The 19,536-nt window shown below is 36.2% G+C and overlaps 1 protein-coding gene and 1 non-coding gene across 2 annotated transcripts in view; both read left to right on the top strand.

Moving 5' to 3' along the window:
• ANKRD44 (ankyrin repeat domain 44) overlaps positions 1-19,536 on the top strand; it is a 342,805-nt gene that overhangs the window by 315,778 nt on the left and 7,491 nt on the right. The window contains exons 19-25 of the mRNA XM_049773177.1: positions 3,449-3,536; positions 4,672-4,789; positions 6,371-6,587; positions 10,446-10,533; positions 15,928-16,011; positions 17,050-17,195; positions 17,763-17,845. Of these exons, the coding sequence (XP_049629134.1) occupies positions 3,449-3,536; positions 4,672-4,789; positions 6,371-6,587; positions 10,446-10,533; positions 15,928-16,011; positions 17,050-17,195; positions 17,763-17,845 (824 nt within the window). The remainder of the gene's footprint in view (positions 1-3,448; positions 3,537-4,671; positions 4,790-6,370; positions 6,588-10,445; positions 10,534-15,927; positions 16,012-17,049; positions 17,196-17,762; positions 17,846-19,536) is intronic.
• Positions 15,382-15,487, top strand: LOC126009879 (U6 spliceosomal RNA). The gene has a single exon (XR_007496056.1). It is a non-coding gene; the product is annotated as a U6 spliceosomal RNA (small nuclear RNA).

Genomic DNA, 19,536 nt, shown 5'->3' on the forward strand with positions numbered 1-19,536 from the left:
CAGACATCATGTTGGTACCTCCTTCTTGACTTTTCAAAAAGTTCCTGACTTTTGCATTGGTTCTGACATATCAGATAGTAAAACAAAGACTCCTCCTCGGGCCAGAGTGATAGCACAGTGGGTAGCACGTATTCTCAGCATGCCAATATGGTCCCCCTAGCCTACCAAGAGTGATTTCTGAGTGCAGAACAAGGAATAACCCCTGAGTAACCTCAGCTGTGGCCCAAAACAAGCAAACAAACAAAATAAAATAACATATAAAGGCTGCAAAATGAATGTATTTACCAGAAATTTGTCTTTTCTCCACTCCATTTTCTCCATTTTCTACAATGGATTTCTCCATTTACACAAAATAAAACTGGGTCTAGATCCTTATATACATCTATACAGAAATAAAAAGATGGGACACTTTCCAGATCAATGAGGCCTTTCAAATGAGTAAACTCAATGACATTAGACTTTGATTAGAGTGATATAGTTCTATAAGGAGGGAAAAAAATGTTTTTCAGTGAAATAATGCATGTATTGAAAAGTCAAAGAAACAAAGATAGGTTTTTATTCCCAAAGACTTTATCATTCTTATTACTTGGGAAAATTGTTTTGAAGTTGGGTCTTTGGGGGAAGTATTTCTATCCACCATTTTTCATTTCCAAATCATCTAATATATATATGGATCTTAAGGGGGAAAGTCAAGCATGATTGTTTCATAATTACTTGAAAATGCTTTTCTGAAAAATAATTCTTGCCATGAAGTCAGCAGTTAGTTTTTGATAGAGTTAAATGATAAATTTGTTTTTCCTTTTCTCTGTTGGTCTTTTTTTTCTTTTTTTTTTTTTTTTACTATTCTTGGCATTATTATTAAGTTCAAATTTAGTTCTCTTTTTAAAGATCAGTTGCCTATTATTAAGGCACACATCCTGCTTTGGTTGCCATGTACTTCCTGAGAATTACAAAAGGTCTGTTTTGATTATGGAAAATCACCCTCGTGAATAGTAAACAATGAAAAATAATCATTGTCAGTGGGTCCCTAGTGTGACCTAGGCTGCAGTCCAACAGAGCCCCCTTGTGGTCCCCAAGACTTCCTCCATTTGAGTTTCCCTCCTGTCATTCATTAAAAAGACACACCTGCTGTCATTTGACTTTATGCTCCACAAAATGTCTGCTGTGCAGAAGCACTAGCCTGTGCTTTGAAAATATGCCTTTCCAGAAGCTTTTCCAATGCCTTTGAAAGACCAATTTTTGTGGCTTTCCTGTGAATACTATGAGGAACAGAGCCAGGTTGACTATATTGGATGTTTGAACACAACAGATAGTTGCAATGACAATTTGGAAAATGACTGTCACTCATAGCCAGGAGAGACTGAGTTAGTCTGAGACAAAGCTGGCTGGGCTTGACAACAGAGCACAGTTGAAGGAGATGTTCACATCATTCCTGTTAGAAGGCAGTTGGTGGTGGAGGAGTGGAAAGGGGTGTGAATATAGCATGCAGGAAGCCAACAAGAATTCTAGAATCATTCAAACTAGACAATTTGGGAATAGATGAGTATTTATATGTGTTCTTTTGACTAAATTCTCCCCTCTGTCCCCACACAGAATTTACTCATGAAAAAAAAAATGACTTGCTCTCAGCACTCTAGGGAAGTGATATAAACAGATGATTTCTTATTTTTTTAGCCAAAAAATAAACTTCTTTAGAACATTTTTTAACCATCAACTGAAAAATACCAAATCAGGGACCAGAGAAATAGTGCAAAGGTATGCTGCCAGTCAATTTTCATCCTCAGACACATTTAGTTCCCCCGAAGCACTACTGGGTAAGGCCCAAAAAAATCACTAAAAAAGAATATAAACCAATACAGAAAGATGAGCCCATCAAAACAAGCTGTTGCTTTCTTATAGGAACCCATTGCCTGAAGCTTTTAATTGCCCCTCTGATTATCATTTTCTTTGAAGTCTGTATTATACTCCTTGCATATTTTACTAGTAGTAACAGATTTAGTTTTATTTTCTTAAAACACAACAGCAACCATAATATGTTGCCTGTATTACAGTCCTCAAAATTTCCTCCTGAGATACATAAATGGAATGATACAGATAATTAGCTGAATACATAGTCTATGAAATGTGGTCATTATTCCTGCTGTTAATTTGAATGGTGTTGATGAATGTAAGCTAATTTCACTATGAAACATTCCTAGAAATGTGCCCTTCCTAACGTAGCATTTTCTCAAGACTGGCATGCAACAATAAGAACTGTAACTACAGTTCTTAGAAGAGCCTTGGTCAGTGAACATAACAAGTCAAATGCAGTGTATCTTATGGTGCTCTCATTATTCAGAGAGGAGAGAAGGTCACATCTGTAAGTTTATACACCTTTGTTGTCATCTTACTCCCAGTGAGGAAAGCCATGTCTTTGAAAGACTCTGGGTTCCATTACACAAGTAGAAGAAAGTATCTTATCCAAGGGGATTGACTTTCTAGGAGGTTTGCTTCCTAGCATCCTTACTAGCACCTAAAAGAAGCATTTTGCCCGTGCACTCAGAGGTACATGTATATTTGCACACTTACATCTGATAAGCTAAAACAGCCTAGGGGATACATTGCCAGTTCATGTGGTCTGCAGGAAGAGGAAAGTTGGAGACGAGAGAGTGCCAGGGAGATACAGATAAGGGGTGCAGTCCTGCCCACTGGAGGGATAGAGGAAGACATGGAAGACAAAGGAAAGGCTCTAGCTTGAGGAATTTAGGAACCACAGAGAACTCTGGCCACATAGGGCTATTTTCTTTTCTTTATATTTTTTGCTGATTTTATTTGTAAATTTGTGTTGTAAAAGGTGTTTAAACATAGTGCTGAAATGTTCCTAGTGATGCAAAAGGAAAATAAAAGTGCATTAAGTTTGGGGAGAAAATTAATTGTATTTGAGATATATCACTGTCTAGTGTGCTGTTGGCCATGAGCTTAATATTAATGTGTGTATCAAATATATTTCTTTTTTTAATAGAAACATATATGTAGTAAGGGTATGCATTGATTAGTTGATAAAAATGGGAACAGAGGTTTGTAGGAACCTATTTTTCCTTTTAAAAATTCTTCAGTATTGCTTAATCCAGTAGTCCTAGTAACTTTTTGAACCATTAGGGGCAAGAAGCTACCATTTAGAAAAGCATCAAACTCATTTGCTAGTTGCCTCTAAAGACAGAATAGGGGAAGAAAATCAAGGGTCAATATGGAGTAGAAACAACACCCCAAATGTTCATTATTATTGAGTGTTCCTAATTGTGGGTGTTATTTTATTTAGAATCATTTGCCTTCCTAAAGAACGACTTAGTCTCCAAAAAAAAAAAAATGCCAATTAGCAGTAAGTCTTAGTTCATGTCCACTGAAAGCCAAAAGCATTTCACTTTGGAGAGATGGTCTGTGAAAGTAAGTCCATTCTTTTCTTTTGCAGTGATGAATGGTCACACACTGTGCTTGCGACTGTTATTAGAAATCGCAGACAACCCAGAAGCCGTTGATGTGAAAGATGCCAAAGGACAGTAAGTGTTTCCTTACTTGGTCTGGTAGTCTGGATTGGTAGTTTAGTCATGACAGGTTATTGGTTAATCTGTTAAATAGCTGCAAAGACTAACTGTTGAGTTCTAGGTTCATGGTACATATTTGGATAAAACTGATAGATCACAGCTTGGCAACAGAGAGGTGGCTTTGTGCTTGTGGTGTGGGTGTGGGTGTGTGTGTGTGTGTGTGTGTGTGTGTGTGTGTGTGTGAGGGTGTGGGTGTGGGTGTGTAGATAGTTAAATCCAAATAATGTGTAGGATTGGGTATCTTGGTGAAAAAGTTATGTTTCATTTATATTTGTTTGTTTGAGGCCACACCCTGCTGTACTCAGGGCTTTCTTCAGGCTCTGCACTCAGGGATCATTCCTGGAAGGCTCAAGGGACCAGATTGGATCCCAAACCTGTGTTGGTTGCATGTATGGCAAGCTCCCTTCTCACCATACTGTCCCTAGGACCCTGAAAAGAAGCTCATTTTTATGTCATGCTTCCAGGCCCTTAACAAATATCTCCTCAATTATTCCTTCTTTCCATCCACTCTTACCTCTCTGAAGCTCTGCATGATTTTACAAATCATTGTCAGTACGGTGGACCTCAAGGTGTCACTGAGCCTCCTTTAGATGCTTTACTGCCTTCGGGTAGTTTTCTACAGTATTTTCTGTCATTTCTCATATGCCTCCTCTTAAACAATTGGAAGGGCAGTGTCAGACAATGTTTGGGATCTCACCTTCTGGACCCCGCTTTTCTGTCCTTTATTCTAGACTTTTCAGCTATTTATTTGAGGCAATAAAGCTTTACTTAAGAGAAATCTTGACCAGAAAGCCTCCACTCTCACAAAACTATGAATACAGAGCAACTCTGATAAAATTTCAAGGTCTATATACACATGGACTCCCTGTCCAGTTGTTATTTAGTAATTGATCGTTCTAATGGCATTTCACATGGTCATTAGAAATAGCAGCAGATGGTGCTTCAGTGTAGCATCTCGCAAATGGTAGACACTCAGAAAATGGTAAGCAATGTTAAGAGGAAAAATTGAGGGGCAAAAATGACAAGAGACAAAGGGAAGTGATTAGTATTTTTTAAATCTTTAAGATGTCTAACTGACTTCTCTCACTAGAACCCCACTGATGCTTGCTGTTGCTTATGGGCACATTGATGCTGTTTCATTGTTACTTGAAAAGGAAGCGAATGTTGATGCAGTTGACGTCATGGGCTGCACAGCCTTACACAGGGGGGTAGGTACAGTTTCCTCAACCTTCATCAAGAAATTTGGTTATGAGCCTATTTCCTCTGTTATTCCCATGTGAATTTTTAGCACCACATTTGCTTCCTTGGATAACCAATGAAGCACAGCCTCTTAAAAATAAATTCCAAGATCTTTCTTAAAGACAAAAGAGTACCAGGTATTCTCAGGTCTTTTTTTGGAAATTTTAACTCTGATAATATATGACTCTCACTATTGATAAAAATGCTTTTGCTTTCAGGTTTCAAATTACATGAGTAGTCTAGAAAATTTACAAACTATTTCTTTCTTTCTTTCTTTCTTCTTTCTTTCTTTCTTTCTTTCTTTCTTTCTTTCTTTCTTTTCTTCTTTCTTTCTTTCTTTCTTTCTTTCTTTCTTTCTTTCTTTCTTTCTTTCTTTCTTTCTTTCTTTCTTTCTTTCTTTCTTTCTTTCTTTCTTTCTTCTTTTTTTTTTTTTTGTGGTTTTTGGGTCATACCCGGCAGTGCTCAGGGGTTACTCCTGGCTCTATGCTCCGAAATTGCTCCTGGCAGGCATGGGGGACCATATGGGACACCGGGATTTGAACCGATGACCTTCTGCATGAAAGGCAAATGCCTTACCTCCATGCTATCTCTCCGGCCCCTACAAACTATTTCTTAATAGGAAAAAAAAAATCACAATGACCATTTAGATACTATTTGTAAATTTTCTAGACTGCTCGTATTTGTTTTAATGTTTTAAATGCTATTTGAAACCTGCTTTTGTCTCGAGTGTTTAGACATTTTTTTCTGCCTCTGCATTTTTCTGTCCCATCATTTTTAGTCTCTTGCTATGTACATAGTCTCTTGCTATATACAAATGTCCTAGTTTATTTTCATTATTTCTTCATTTTGAATAGTCATGCTGCCCTGATTTCTATAGTTATTGATGGTCCATTCTTCCCCTGAAATGTATATGCTTCTGAGTTAATTGTACTGTGAAGAATTCTTTATCTATAGTTGTTGTGTTGTTTTTTAAGTGTGTCAAGTAAACAAAATGAAGCAAAAGCAGAAGTCAGAAGAGTTACTGAGGAATGATGTTAAACATAATGCTAAAGTACAATAAAAAGGAATTCTTGGTAGCTAATGTTAAAATAATAGTCTTTTCTCAGTGTTTTTTGTTAGCTGTGCTAACGGGCAGAATCCTTTATATTCCTATGTAGTTGTCCTGTCAACCCTAGTGGTCTTTGCTATCATTCCCTTTCATAGATGGATACAGTTATGCCCAGAAAAGAGAATAAACTTGTCCAAATTTCACAAGTAGGAGTTCCGCTTAATTCACACCTCCCTGATTCTAAAGCACTCAATCAAGTTACCAATTTTAGTGCAGTTTGAAGGGAGTCAAAGTATTTCCAAAATGTTGTTACTCACAGAGACTTTCCTATTGAGTTCCACTTAGATTTCTCAGCCTCTCTTCAGAAGTACAGAGCCAGCTTGCCCTAAAGCCCACACCCACTTAACTCTGTATTCTCAGCCTTATTTTGCTAAGTCTTGAGTCCCTAAGTTTTCTAATTTTCCAATTTTATTTTTTTGTTATTTTAATTAAAATGCAACAGATTATGACGGGACATGAAGAATGTGTGCAAATGCTGCTGGAACAAGAAGTGTCCATTCTCTGTAGAGATTCCAGAGGGAGAACCCCTCTACACTATGCAGCTGCCCGTGGCCATGCCACATGGTTGAGTGAGCTGCTCCAGATTGCAATGTCTGAAGAAGACTGTTCTTTCAAAGATAACCAAGGCTATACCCCACTGCACTGGGCTTGTTACAATGGTGAGTGGGTTGTCATATGACTGATTCCTGTAAAATTCCTACTTCATACGTACTTGTTAGCATAGTGCTAGAAGCCATGGCTCTTGTTCTTTCTACATCCAAGATAACATTTTTTACAGAATTGTTTTCACTCCTTGGCTGGCCATGTTGCCTTAAGGAATAAAAGTTCACTTTTCCCCTTCTAAGCTCAGCAGTGACTCAGATTTTTGATAACTGAAATCAAAGTTTTAGTGAAGGTTTATGATCTGTATATGAGATTAGCAGGTTTTCTACAGAGATTGAGATGGAAAAATTGTGATAACTTCTCACAATCGAATGTATCTACATGATGCCTTTTGGTATTTTTATTTTCTCCAATTTATTTTGTTGTACTTGCTAGTTTATTTTTCATTTCCCTCATTTTAATACAAAACAAAGATGTTCTAATTTTAATGTTTCAAAAATACTGAATTGTCTAAAGTAAATTTGATAGAATGTAACATGTGTTCTTCATGATGTTTACCTTGAGACTATAAATAAATGCTAGTAGATGAGCATCAAGTTTTTAGATAGAAATTATGTACCTATTATTCTATGACTTTATTTTTTTATTTATTTATTTTTGGACCACATCTGATGACACTCAGGGGTTACTCCTGGCTATGCACTCAGGAATCGCTCCTGACATGGGGGGACCATATAGGACGCTAGAGGATCTAACTGTGATCTGTCCTGGGTCAGCTGCGTTCAAGGCGAACACCCTACTGCTGTACCATTGCTCTGGCCCCTGACTTTATTTTTGTAATTACTTAGCGTCTATTCCAGATACCCTAGTAAACCAATATATCAATATTAAAAGAACCTTTAAGTAGTTGTACATTAATTCATAACAGAAAACATAGAACTATGTGCACATGATAAGTTGCTCTTTATTCAATAAGCTTCTTGTTAATGGATATTTGGATTATCTTTATTCTATTTATAAATATTACAACAGTATGTGCATTCATGTTATGATATCTTAAATTCTATCAAATATTTTCAATTTTACTTCTGGTATATTTTTTTAATCTTTAGTAACTCATACCGTATTACTTTGCATGCAGAAAAGAAATCATGATATATTAACCCACCAACCATGTACATAAAAAATTGCTATTTTATCAAGATTTGCCTGAGCACTCCAAGATGATAAAAATCATTTTTCTTTTTGTCAATTTGAACAGCCAAGAAAGACTATATTATTATTTTCATTTGTTTCCTTATCTAGTAGTGTCTTTGTACATGTAATTGTGTCACTTTCTGAATATTACTTTTTCTATCTCTTGCTCTTTATTGTCTTTTTTCTATATTTAGGAGCACCTTGTCTTAGCCATATGTTTTTATCTCTGTATTAGGTATATTACAAATGCTTTCCTCAATCTGCCATTTGTCCTTGTTCCTTTCTAATGGAAATTTTATAACCTTTTTTCCAAGCAAAGATTTTGAACTTTCATCCAGTTTACCATGTCATAATTTTACTTCATGTTATGGAGGCTTCTAGTCCTGCTTCAGAAATTCTCCTAACACTAAGCTTATATGCATATTTTCCTTACTTTGCTTTGATCTTTTATTTTCTCTATTTTCAGTTCTTAATGAAAAATTTTACTTAGAAAATATTATGTCCACAAAGTTCTTTCTGGTATTCAATTATATTTATTTGATACCTTATATTATATTTTCATTATAGTTCATTTGTTGTTAGTGGGTCTCTCCTCTAAGAGAGTTTTTTTTAACATGGTCATCTGTGGTTTCTGCATTTAGATTTTTTTTGTTTTTTGTTTTTTGTTTTGTTTTTGGGTTACACCCGGCGGTGCTCAGGGGTTACTTCTGACTGTCTGCTCAGAAATAGCTCCTAGCAGGCACAGGAGACGATATGAGACACCGGGATTCAAACCAACCACCTTTGGTCCTGGATCGGCTGCTTGCAAGGCAAACCCCCTATGCTCTCTCTCCGGGCCCCATTTAGAATTTTTTTAAACCCACCAGCTGAGGGCGCCCTGGTCAATCTGTAAATTCTTTTTCTTCTGGAAAGGGAAAGAAAATTCAGAGAACTGATTCTGATGTTGATACAAATGTCCAGACTTCACCCTCTTCCACTTCGATCCTGTGAGCTGAAGTGAGAATGATAGTTCTTTCCACTCTAAACGGTTACACTTTCCAGCACATTCTTCCAATTCTGAGTTTCAAGCTCCCATTTTCCCCAAATGCACTTCACTGGGCTGTTTGAAATCCTGATAGTAGTTCAAGGATCCCTGTTTTATCTACATACACCTTTAGATTGGACTTACTCATTTGGGGAATGATGTGTGTATGACCAGTACAAACTGATTCTGTCCTAAGTTAGGTCACTTGAAGGACTCTTTATAATCAAGATATCTTCTATATTTTGGGGGGAGGTAGGAGTCTCCCAAGTGTGCTCAACAGTAGTGGGAATTACTCCCAGTGATAGATGGTCAACAGAGCCAGTGGGTCAATGCTGGGCCAAGGACTCAGGTTTGCTGGGGCTGATTGGTGTCCAGTGATCCAGCCAGGAATGCTTAGTGCTCCCGAGGCCGGCAATATTCAGTGCACCCGAGACCAGCAATGCTGAGTATTCCAGAGGTCAGTGATACCAAGTGCTCCTAGGCCATGTTGTGCCGATGACCAAACCTTAGCTTGGCTTCTAACTGTTATACTATTTCCTTGTTCTTTTGTGCTTCTGTATCTTCCTAAATGCAGTCTTACCTTTTTCTTCTATACCTACAGGATTCTGAGATTAAATCATAGGGAAACTCTATAAACATTTTATCACTGAGTTTCCTCAGTACCATACATCTGAGAGTCTACAGGATTCTAGAATTAAATCATGGGGAACTCTATCAGCATTTTATCACTAAGTTCCCTCTGTACCATACATCTGACATTATATTTTACAGTACTCTGAGATTAAATCACGGGAAAACTCTCAATAAACATTTTATCACTGAGCTTAACCCCAAACAAGTTGTCTGGCCAACACAAAGCTAGTCAACTAGCTTTGACTCTTTTGCCTTAACAATTTTATGTTACTTCACAAACTTTATTCGATCATTTATTAGAGAAAGTTGTGTTGTAAGTGAGGTAGATATTTCTATGCATTTTAAATAGATATGTATTTGAGAAACTGAGTCTTATAGATCCCAAATTAGTTGAGCAATATTCCATAGTGATTCAGCTGACAGACCTGGGGCCTTACTTAACTCAAAATCAGTGGATTTAGAAACTATTGGTACTTGGTTATAAAAAAGTCCCTCACATTCATTCATCCTGGGTATATACTACTTCCGGTAACTATTATTGGTGCCATTTTAAACATGTATGCAGCACTGTTACATAAGGGCAGCAAAGTGGGGCTCACCAATTAGACACCTAAGCAGAGAGGCAATTAGCAGAATCTATTTTGCTTTCAAATGAGGTCCCTTCTATTTCTATCTATATGGGCCTTTACTTTTTGTTTGTCCATTTTGTTTTGGGGCCACACCTGGCAGTGCACAGGGCTTTCTCGTAGCACTGCACTCAGGAATCACTCCTGGAGGGCTTGGGGAATCTTACAGTTGCCAGGGAACAATGTTGGGTTGACATTAAGCAAGGCAAGTGCCAGCCCCCTGGCCTTTACTTTTACTTTATATGTCTCATGCCACCTGTGAGAACAATTAATATTCTTTTGACATTTTATGAATTCTATTGCATTCAGAATGAATACTCAGATGATTGAGGATAGACATAAATCAGAACTCTATACTTAGTGGGAAAAAGTAGGGTTGTTTTGAACAAAGAATCTTTCTTGGGTGCTTTCTAAATTCTTTTGATTCCTTGCAGGTAATGAAAACTGCATAGAGGTACTTTTGGAGCAAAAATGTTTTCGCAAATTTGTTGGCAATCCCTTTACTCCCCTGCACTGTGCAATGTAAGTAGAAATGCTAGAGGTTAATGATGTTGCTTTAATTCTTCTAACTACAGAATGGAATTGCCATATAGGGAAAGAAAGCTTTTAAACTAAATATTATATTCTCTCTTTTCTTTTTCTGCAAGAGTAACTAAGTCTGATAACAAAGTATGCTAATAATGATGTTCCAGAGGGTTTTTTTTATGAAGGGAAGGGTGAAATAATCTTCTTAATTCCTAAATTAAGTAATACCTCCTTAATTACTGCTTTAGAAAACCTGCATGAATGGATGGCATGAGATGCTCTTTCCAGCCATGTATAGAGCTCTTTAAATATACATCATACTTATTTTCAAATTGTCAAAATAAACAAGCTAAGAACAATAAACTATGAATGATTTGAAAGACATTTTATACTGGAAAGACTGTTCATGTTTTGCTATTCTCTGTTCTTTGTATGGTGAAGGTATTTTATTTTTTTTTTATTTTGGAGATTATAACTTTGGTTCCAGTTTCATAGTGTGAGTCATTGTTAAGAAAATGCTGCAGGTTTAAGTCAGACCTCTGGTCAGCCTAGAGGCTAGAGGCACAATTCAGAGTTGCTTTCTTTGTCTTTGTATTATCACTGGCTATGCATTAAGCTCGGCTGTTCTACTAGAAAATATTTGAGGCATAGAGTGTTCAGAAAGGATGGAGTAAGAAGTCAAGATTAGGAATGATTCCCAGGTTGTAGAAAAGATGTTGTTTTCATTTTGATATTTTCAAAATACTTAACATGATGCCTCATCTGTGCGAAAGCAGTAAACACCTTCCTGAATATACAGGTTCTAAAGATGCTGAAATTGCAAAATGCCTGACATTAAGACTTTAAAAATAATTTTTAAAGGCAATTTAGTTGATATAAAAATCTATAACACTTCTTGAAGCAGGTAATCTATACTCTCAATAATTCAGAGAATTGCACTGTGTACCAGAAGGCTGGCACCTTTTACGAGATAAAGAATAGGAGACAAAGACAAGAAGAAATAAAATACTTGTTAGGCTGATATACATATTTAGCTGTATTTAAAATACGATGGGAATGAGAAATTTCCTGAGTAACCTGATAACTGTGTATTGGTTACATAGACTTCTAGGTAGATTGTTTTACAAGTGCATAAGTACTAAAAGTTAAGTTTTATTTTGATGCCATATAATATCTCACCTGACCCACTGTGGAAAGATTATGGGGAGATCAACTTGACAATTCCCCTCTCTTTATCATCTTCAAGACAAGTAAGCAGCTGATTAAAGATGATGCCATAAGTTAGTATCAATTCTGGTGGGTCTTGGAGTGTGTATTTTCAGATCAGGTTTATCACTTCTGTTGCAGAGAGATCATTTGTTAGCTGATTGATGACTGTGTAAAATCCTTTAGAGAATATAGCTGAATGGGGAGTTAATTACTAATAGTAAAAGGATCTCAGGTTTTCAGGGCACTCTGAGACCGGTTTTCTGTGAACCAACCTAGCAAGTTTAAAAACAATCCTGAGGGTGGAGGGCAGAGCAATAATACAGAAGGTAAGGCATTTGCCTTGCATACAGTCCCACCCAGGTTTAATCCCCAACACTATAGACAGCTCCCCCAAACCCTCCAGGAATGATCCTTGAGTGCAGAGTCAGTAGTAAACCCTGAGAAAAACAAGGTGTAGCCCCCCCAAAACTCAAAAAATCATGAAGGGGAGATACTTCTTTAAGCCACTTAGCCTGCTTATGTATTTTGTTTAAGCATGTCTCTACTTCACCTGGAGTATTTACACAATTGTAGAGTCTTTTGTTTTAGGGACCTCTTAGAAGATTAATTTTTCATTAATCTTTTACAAAGAAGTTATGTTGAAATCATGAAAATAAAGCCTTCTGATACTAGTTAAAATGGGTAACTTGTTCTGTGATTTGGAAACTCCTGTTTCAATTGTGTTTCATACATGAGAAGTCTTGTTCCATTGGATTAATCCGAATGACCATAATAATTTAGGGTATAGGGACAGACTGATAGCACAGCTGATCTAGGACAGACTGGTTTGATCCCCTGGCATCCCATATGGTCCCCCGAGCCAGGAGCGATTTCTGAGCACATAACCAGGAGTTACCCCTGAGCATCACAGGGTGTGGCCCCAAAAGCAAAATAATATTAATAATGATAATATAATTTAGGGTAGTCTAATTTTGGCTCTTTTTTGTTGAGATATATAGTATTTAGGGTCATTGTCCTTAAAATACAAACTAAGCAGTTTTGACTGAAGATAATTATTCCATTCTTTGATACTAGAGGATCTTATTTTTTTAACTAAACCTTGAATCTCTTGGAGTCAAATTAATATTTAGAAAAATATATCTTTGCATTGGAAATTTTGTGCTGTTTTACAATAAAACTTGTGTGAGAATTTTCTTTTTCTTTTTTTTTTTAAATAACCAACAAGAAGTTTTATTAGAAAACTTGGTTGAATCTAAGAAAAGTTACAAGTTACTTGAACTGATAGCATAGTGAGAATGTCAGATATTATTTTTTTTCTTTTTTTTTTATTTAAACAAATTTATTACATACATGATTGTGTTTGGGTTTCAGTCATGTTTCTTTTTCTAAGTATTACTGACATATAATGTTATATTAGTTTCAGATGTGCAACATAAATCAATAAAAGAATACTGATTTACATAGCAAAATAGTCACCACTATCAGTCTAGTTATCATTCATTACCAGATATAGTTGCAATTATTTTTTTCTCCTGGAAAAAATATAACCTTTAAGATTTATCTCAGCAACTTTAAAATCTGCAGTATAGTATTAGTTACTAAAATCATGTGCTGTATGTTACATACCTATTTATAATTTTACTTTATAACTACAACTTTAGACCTTTTGATACTCTTCACCTGCCTAACCTCTTTGGAAATCATCTTGAGTTTGCCCTATTGACCTACTCTGTTTCCTCACCAACATATCTTGGCCCAGGAATATTAGATTTAGGTGATAAACATACCATCTAAACCCTCCAGTTTTCTCACTTTGACTCCTGACACATCCCTTAACAATTCCTCATCTAGTGAGATTTTTTTTTCTAGTGGTGAAGGCTCTAATAATGATTTCTGATGGGCCAATATTCAAAAACAGTTCAAGATTCTTGCCTTAGTTTCTTTCCCTTATACCAAAACCAGTCCAATTTTCTTTTCTTAATTGATTTCGCCAGTCTTTTATGCTGTAGACTTATGTCAAAAATTCCTCTCATGCCACAGAGATTGTCACATATCACAAAGAACAAAAACAATCTCTGCTGACGAAGATGTGGGGAGAAAGGAATTCTCATTCGCTGCTGGTGGGAATGCCATCTAGACCAGCCCTTATGGAAAGTAATATAGAGATTCCTCAAAAAACTGGAAATTGAGCTCCAATATGATCCAGCTATACCACTCCTAGGGATATATCCTAGGAACACAAAAGACGTGATACAGGGGCCAGAGCAATAGCACAGCGGTAGGGCATTTGACTTAACCTCAGCCAACCCAGGATAAACCTGGGTTTGATTCCTAGCATGCCATATGGTCCCCTGAGCCTGCCAGGAGCGGTTCCTGAGTGCAAAGCCAAAAGTAACCCCTGAGCACTGCCAGGTGTGGCCCCAAAACCAAAACCAAAACCCAAAAGAAAACACAGTACAAAAATGCCTTCTGCACACCTATATTCATTGCAGTGCTAGTTACAATAGTTAAAATCTGTAAACAACCAAGATGCCCTTCAACAGATGAATGGCTAAAGAAACTGTGGTGCATATACACAATGAACTATTGTGTAGCCATCAGGAGAGATGAAGTCATGAAATTTTCCTATACATGGATGGACATGGAAACTATTATGCTGAGTGAAATAAGTCAGTCAGAGGGAGAGAGATAGACATAGAATAGTCTCACTCATTTATGGGTTTTAAGAAAAATAAAAGATGTTATAGTAATAATACCCAGAAACAATAAAGATGAGGGCTGAAAGAACCAGCTCACGATATAAAGCTCACCACAAAGAGTGGTGAGTGTACTTAGAGAAATAACAGCACTAACAACTATCACGAGAATGTTAATAAATGAGAGTAGAATGCCTGTCTCGAATACAGGCAGGGGGTGGGGAAAATGGAGATAGGGAGCACTGGTGGTAAGAATGTTGCACTAGTGAAAGGAGGTATTCTTTTTATAACTGAAACCCAACTACAAACATGTTTGTAATCATGGTGCTTAAACAAAGATATATATATATATATATATATATATATATATATATATATATAAACAAACCAACTCCTGTAGTCTTTTAGTACTATGACCTGCTATGCACTCCCAATATAACTGTTCCAGAAACTTTCTGGAATCTCAGAACATTTCTGTGAACTTTAACAGATTCCTGTCCTTAAAAAGAAATTATGATAACATTGGTTTGGAGAGCTAGAGCTCAAGTCTCAGTGAGGCTTTCTATCACCCCTTGGTAACAATGAGAAAAGAGTCAGTGAATTCACTGGGCACTTGATTCTCCATGTCATTAGAAGTCAGTTTCAGCTCCCATCCTGCCTTCATAAAACAGAAAGTGGCTTCGACGTAGAGCACTTGCCTTGTGTGCATGAATCCCCATATTCTATTCCCATCAACACACATATACACACAGTATTAAATAAGGCTTTATCATAAAAATTACTACTCTAATCTTTTTAACAGAACATAGACCACAAATATTTGCACCTTATTTTTTTAGAATACCTCAGATTATTGTATAGAGCATAGGAAGATGCCAGAGAAGGGAAATTACAGTTTTTTAAAGAGTAAGATTTAGACTGAATGAAATAATACAAAGGTGTGCTTGTTTCAGCAGCATATATATTAAAATTGGAGTGATACAGAAAAGATTACCATGACCTTGTGCAAGGTTGACATACAAATTCACAAAATGTTTTCTAGTTAAAAGAAAACAAATACAATTGTTTTAAATGGGGGGTATCTGTATCATTCTTGGCCCCATAGTATAGGGTAGAGAAGGAAAGAAATAGAATTGGGGAGGGATAAAACACAGATGAGAAGTGATGGGGTTATAGATCAAGAAGAATTAGGTCATCAATAGTGTTAAAGAATAATAAACCTCAATGTTCAAACAATGGAGGAGTCAACAGAACTGAAATCTCTTTAGACCCAAACTTCAACAATCATACTTAAAAAAAGGGAATTGGGAATGGAAGGGAATTGGAAACATTGGTAAGGGGAAGTTGACATTGGTGATGATATTGGTGCTGGAACCATTATATGCCTAAAACTTAACTATAATTTACTTTGTAAATCATGGTGTTTTTAGACAAAAAAAATTTAAAAGAACAAGTTTTAAAGTTTTTTATTCCACTTTTATTTTAGAATAAATGATCATGAGAATTGTGCATCAATGTTACTTGGGGCCATAGATTCGAGTATTGTGAACTGTAGAGATGACAAAGGCAGGTAAGTGTCCTAAGATGACGTGTCTATCTCTTGTCTTGGTGAATACTCATCTGAGCTTTGTGATTGCAGAATATTCAAACATATTCTCATTGGAAAAATTATATATTGGCATAGTTTTAAGCATTAAACAGATTAAAGGCTTATGACAGGAAATGTTTCTCAGCACAGAAGTTTACTTTGGGAGAAAACCTCTCCCAAATTTTTATATTCTCAAACATTTTCTAAAAATAAATATAAATATACATACAAATATTGTTTATATGTTGTTTTTATGAAGATGATAATGAGTATTCTATAGCAGTGTCCTACTTTTGTTATGACATAGAAAACTTTATATACCATATATATATATGGTATCACATTTTAAAAATTATTTACAGTATTTTGATATTTTAAAGAGTTATGCAGTGAATGTTCTTATACCTGGTCTATTTATCTCACTGATTGAGTAGATAAAATTCTATATGTGAAATAACTTGATTTAAACACTCATAGTTTTACATTTTGATAAATAAAACCAAAGAAATTATCTGTCCACACTAAATGATGTGAGCTTTAAAAAATATTTCTTAGTGAAAAAATTTTAGTGCAGCTAATTAAGAATTTAAGGCTTAACTTGGCAATTATCCAAGATGAGAGAAAGTCCTGGTATTCATTAAAGGATTACTAAGATACTAATTTCATTATTAGGATCACAAAATATACCTCAAAATCTAGGAGGAACCGTTCCTATAAGCCCATCCTCTAATAAGAGGATAGATGGATCATTTTCTCTGTACACAAGAAGTTTTATGATATTTTTTGGGGGGGAAGGGTCTTTTGGTGTGTTGTCAGATATTAAACCCAGGGCTTCACACATGCAAAGCAGGTACTCTACTGCCGAGCTTCATCCAAGGCCTAAACTTTACATTCTAAGACAACATCAGGCCCGTGTTTCTCTGATATTTGGAGAAAGAGGATGTGCTAAATTAATTTTATTCTGTTTTCAATGTGGTACATTAAAAGAAAACTCAAGTCATGCATGTTTGAAATTGCTAGGACACCACTTCATGCGGCAGCATTCACTGACCACGTAGAGTGCTTACAGCTTCTTCTGAGACACAACGCTGCTGTGAACGTGGCTGACAATTCAGGAAAAACAGCCCTGATGATGGCCGCTGAGAATGGACAGGCAGGCGCTGTGGGTATGTACTCAACAAAGGACTTCACATTTAGGTCTGCTGCAAAACAAAGCAGAAAAATTGAGAAATGCTCTCTCTTCTCAGTTGCACATGTATTGTTGTTGTTGATGATGATGTTTTAATCATTTTGACTTTATTTTAGCTGCTTAAGTCTGCTTGTTCTTTCTTTATTGCCAGTTAGTGATTTACTGGGGAACTTTGTCAAATGAGTCAACTTTCCCACTAACAGTCCCCCTAACATCCCACAGAATTACTATATGTAGAAAGAGAAGCTCTCAAAATCAATACAATCAATGCCTCTGTGTATGCATTGAATTTGGATAAGATACATTAATCAATAAATTGCACTGATGCATCAGTAAATTGTTACATTAATAAAATTGTTATATCCATAAGTTAATAAAATTGATCATCAATAAAATCAAAATTGATACATCAATAAATTGTTCCTCTTTTCTTTAATATCATTAAATACATTTAAAATTAGTAATTTAAACATTGTTTAAATTATTGTTTATAGTCACATCTTCACAGTATGTCTAAAAATTTTCTTTTATTTTTTCCTTGTAGATATTTTGGTTAATAGTGCCCAGGCTGATCTGACTGTCAAGGACAAGGATTTGAACACACCCTTACATTTGGCCAGTAGTAAAGTATGTACATGAACTTAGAGGCTCTGTTGCTTAGTTTCACAATAATAACAACAACAGCAGATACATTTCTATCATGGTTCTTAACAAAGATGTCCATTTTTCTAAAATATTTTCAACTATAAGTGGAATGAGAGGGTGCAGCAGGAAAGCAAAGAATTGATGGCAAATACCACTTGCATTTAATGCCATCTGTTTTTATGTGGCTATTATTTTAATCTTTGTGTCATTTTCTAGTTATATATATATATATATATGTATGTATTTATTTATTTCCCCTTTTTTCTTGTTGCAGCAATGACTGGAGGGAATCACACACTGATTGTGTAACTGGTTGATGTGTTGCTCACACACATTTGATTTTGGTGCTTTCCATGGCTTGGACACATTAGTCAGTAGTTGCACACACACACTTGGTTACTGTATCCTAGGGTTATTATAACCGTTGGCTTTTTTTTTTTTTTATCGTGGTGGTGCCCAGATCATGGTGGTGCTACTGAGATCACGTTCTTCATGAGGGGAAGTGCTATAATTGAAGCCATCGCTCCATACTTAGACAAATCCCTGGACTCTCTAGAATTTGACTTTAAACATAGGTTAGGACCTCAGTCATGTAGCTTTTAAAATATAAGTAATTTGGGGGGGGGGTTGGGGTCACACCCAGCAGTGCTCAGGGGTCACTCCTGGCTCCACGCTCAGAAATCGCTCCTGGCAGGCACTGGGGACCATATGGGATGCCAGGATTTGAACCAATGACCTTCTGCATGAAAGGCAAACGCCTTACTTCCATGCTATCTCTCCGGCCCCTAAAATATAAGTAATTCTGAGGCCAGAGTGATAGTACAGTAGGTAAGGCCTTGCACATGCTGACCAGGGTTTGATCCCCAGTATCCCATATGGTCCCCCAAGCTTGTCCAGAACCCAAGGGTGTCCAGAGTGATCCCTGATCACAGAGCTACGAATCAACTTCGAATATTGCTAAGTACTTAAAAATGAAACATAAGTAGTTCTAATTGTTTTCATTTTGTTCATTTGAAGACATTGTAAACATATAGCTAGTAACACTTTACATGAGCCAAATATATTCATGTGCATTTCTATCCTCTCTTTCTTTTCTGATAATTAGGTCATTGGAAAAAATGTATTTGGGCTGAACCTTTTAAAAATAGTATTGTGTTAACACATTGCTCAAGGTTCCTGCTTTCTTTTTGTTTGTTTGTTTTTGTTTTGGGGCCACACCTGGTGACACTCAGGGGTTACTTTTGGCTATGTGCTCAGAAAGCACTCCCAGCTTGGGAGACCGTATGGGATGCTGGGGATCGAGCCAAGGTCCATCCTGGGTCAGCCGGGTATAAGGCAAATGCCCTACCACTGCCCTGTCACTCCAACCCCTTTTTGCCTTTAAAAGAAGTTTGCTTGTAGGTGTGTATGTTTTTTTAAAAGGAGGTTCATACTGCTTCATAATCATTTTTACTGCTGTATCATCTATAATAGATATCTTCCTCATAGACATTATATTTTATAGCATCTTAGAGGATATGTGGCATCCTACCTTAGGAATAGACCATCTTTTATTCACCTAACTATCCACCATAAGACATTTGCTTCTTTTAAAATATATGCTACTATAAACAACAGTTTATTTTTAAGAAATTCTTATTCATTCTTTAATAATAAACTCACAAAAGTAAAAT

Source organism: Suncus etruscus, chromosome 5 (genome assembly GCF_024139225.1).
Source record: "Suncus etruscus isolate mSunEtr1 chromosome 5, mSunEtr1.pri.cur, whole genome shotgun sequence".
Lineage (NCBI taxonomy): Eukaryota > Metazoa > Chordata > Mammalia > Eulipotyphla > Soricidae > Suncus > Suncus etruscus.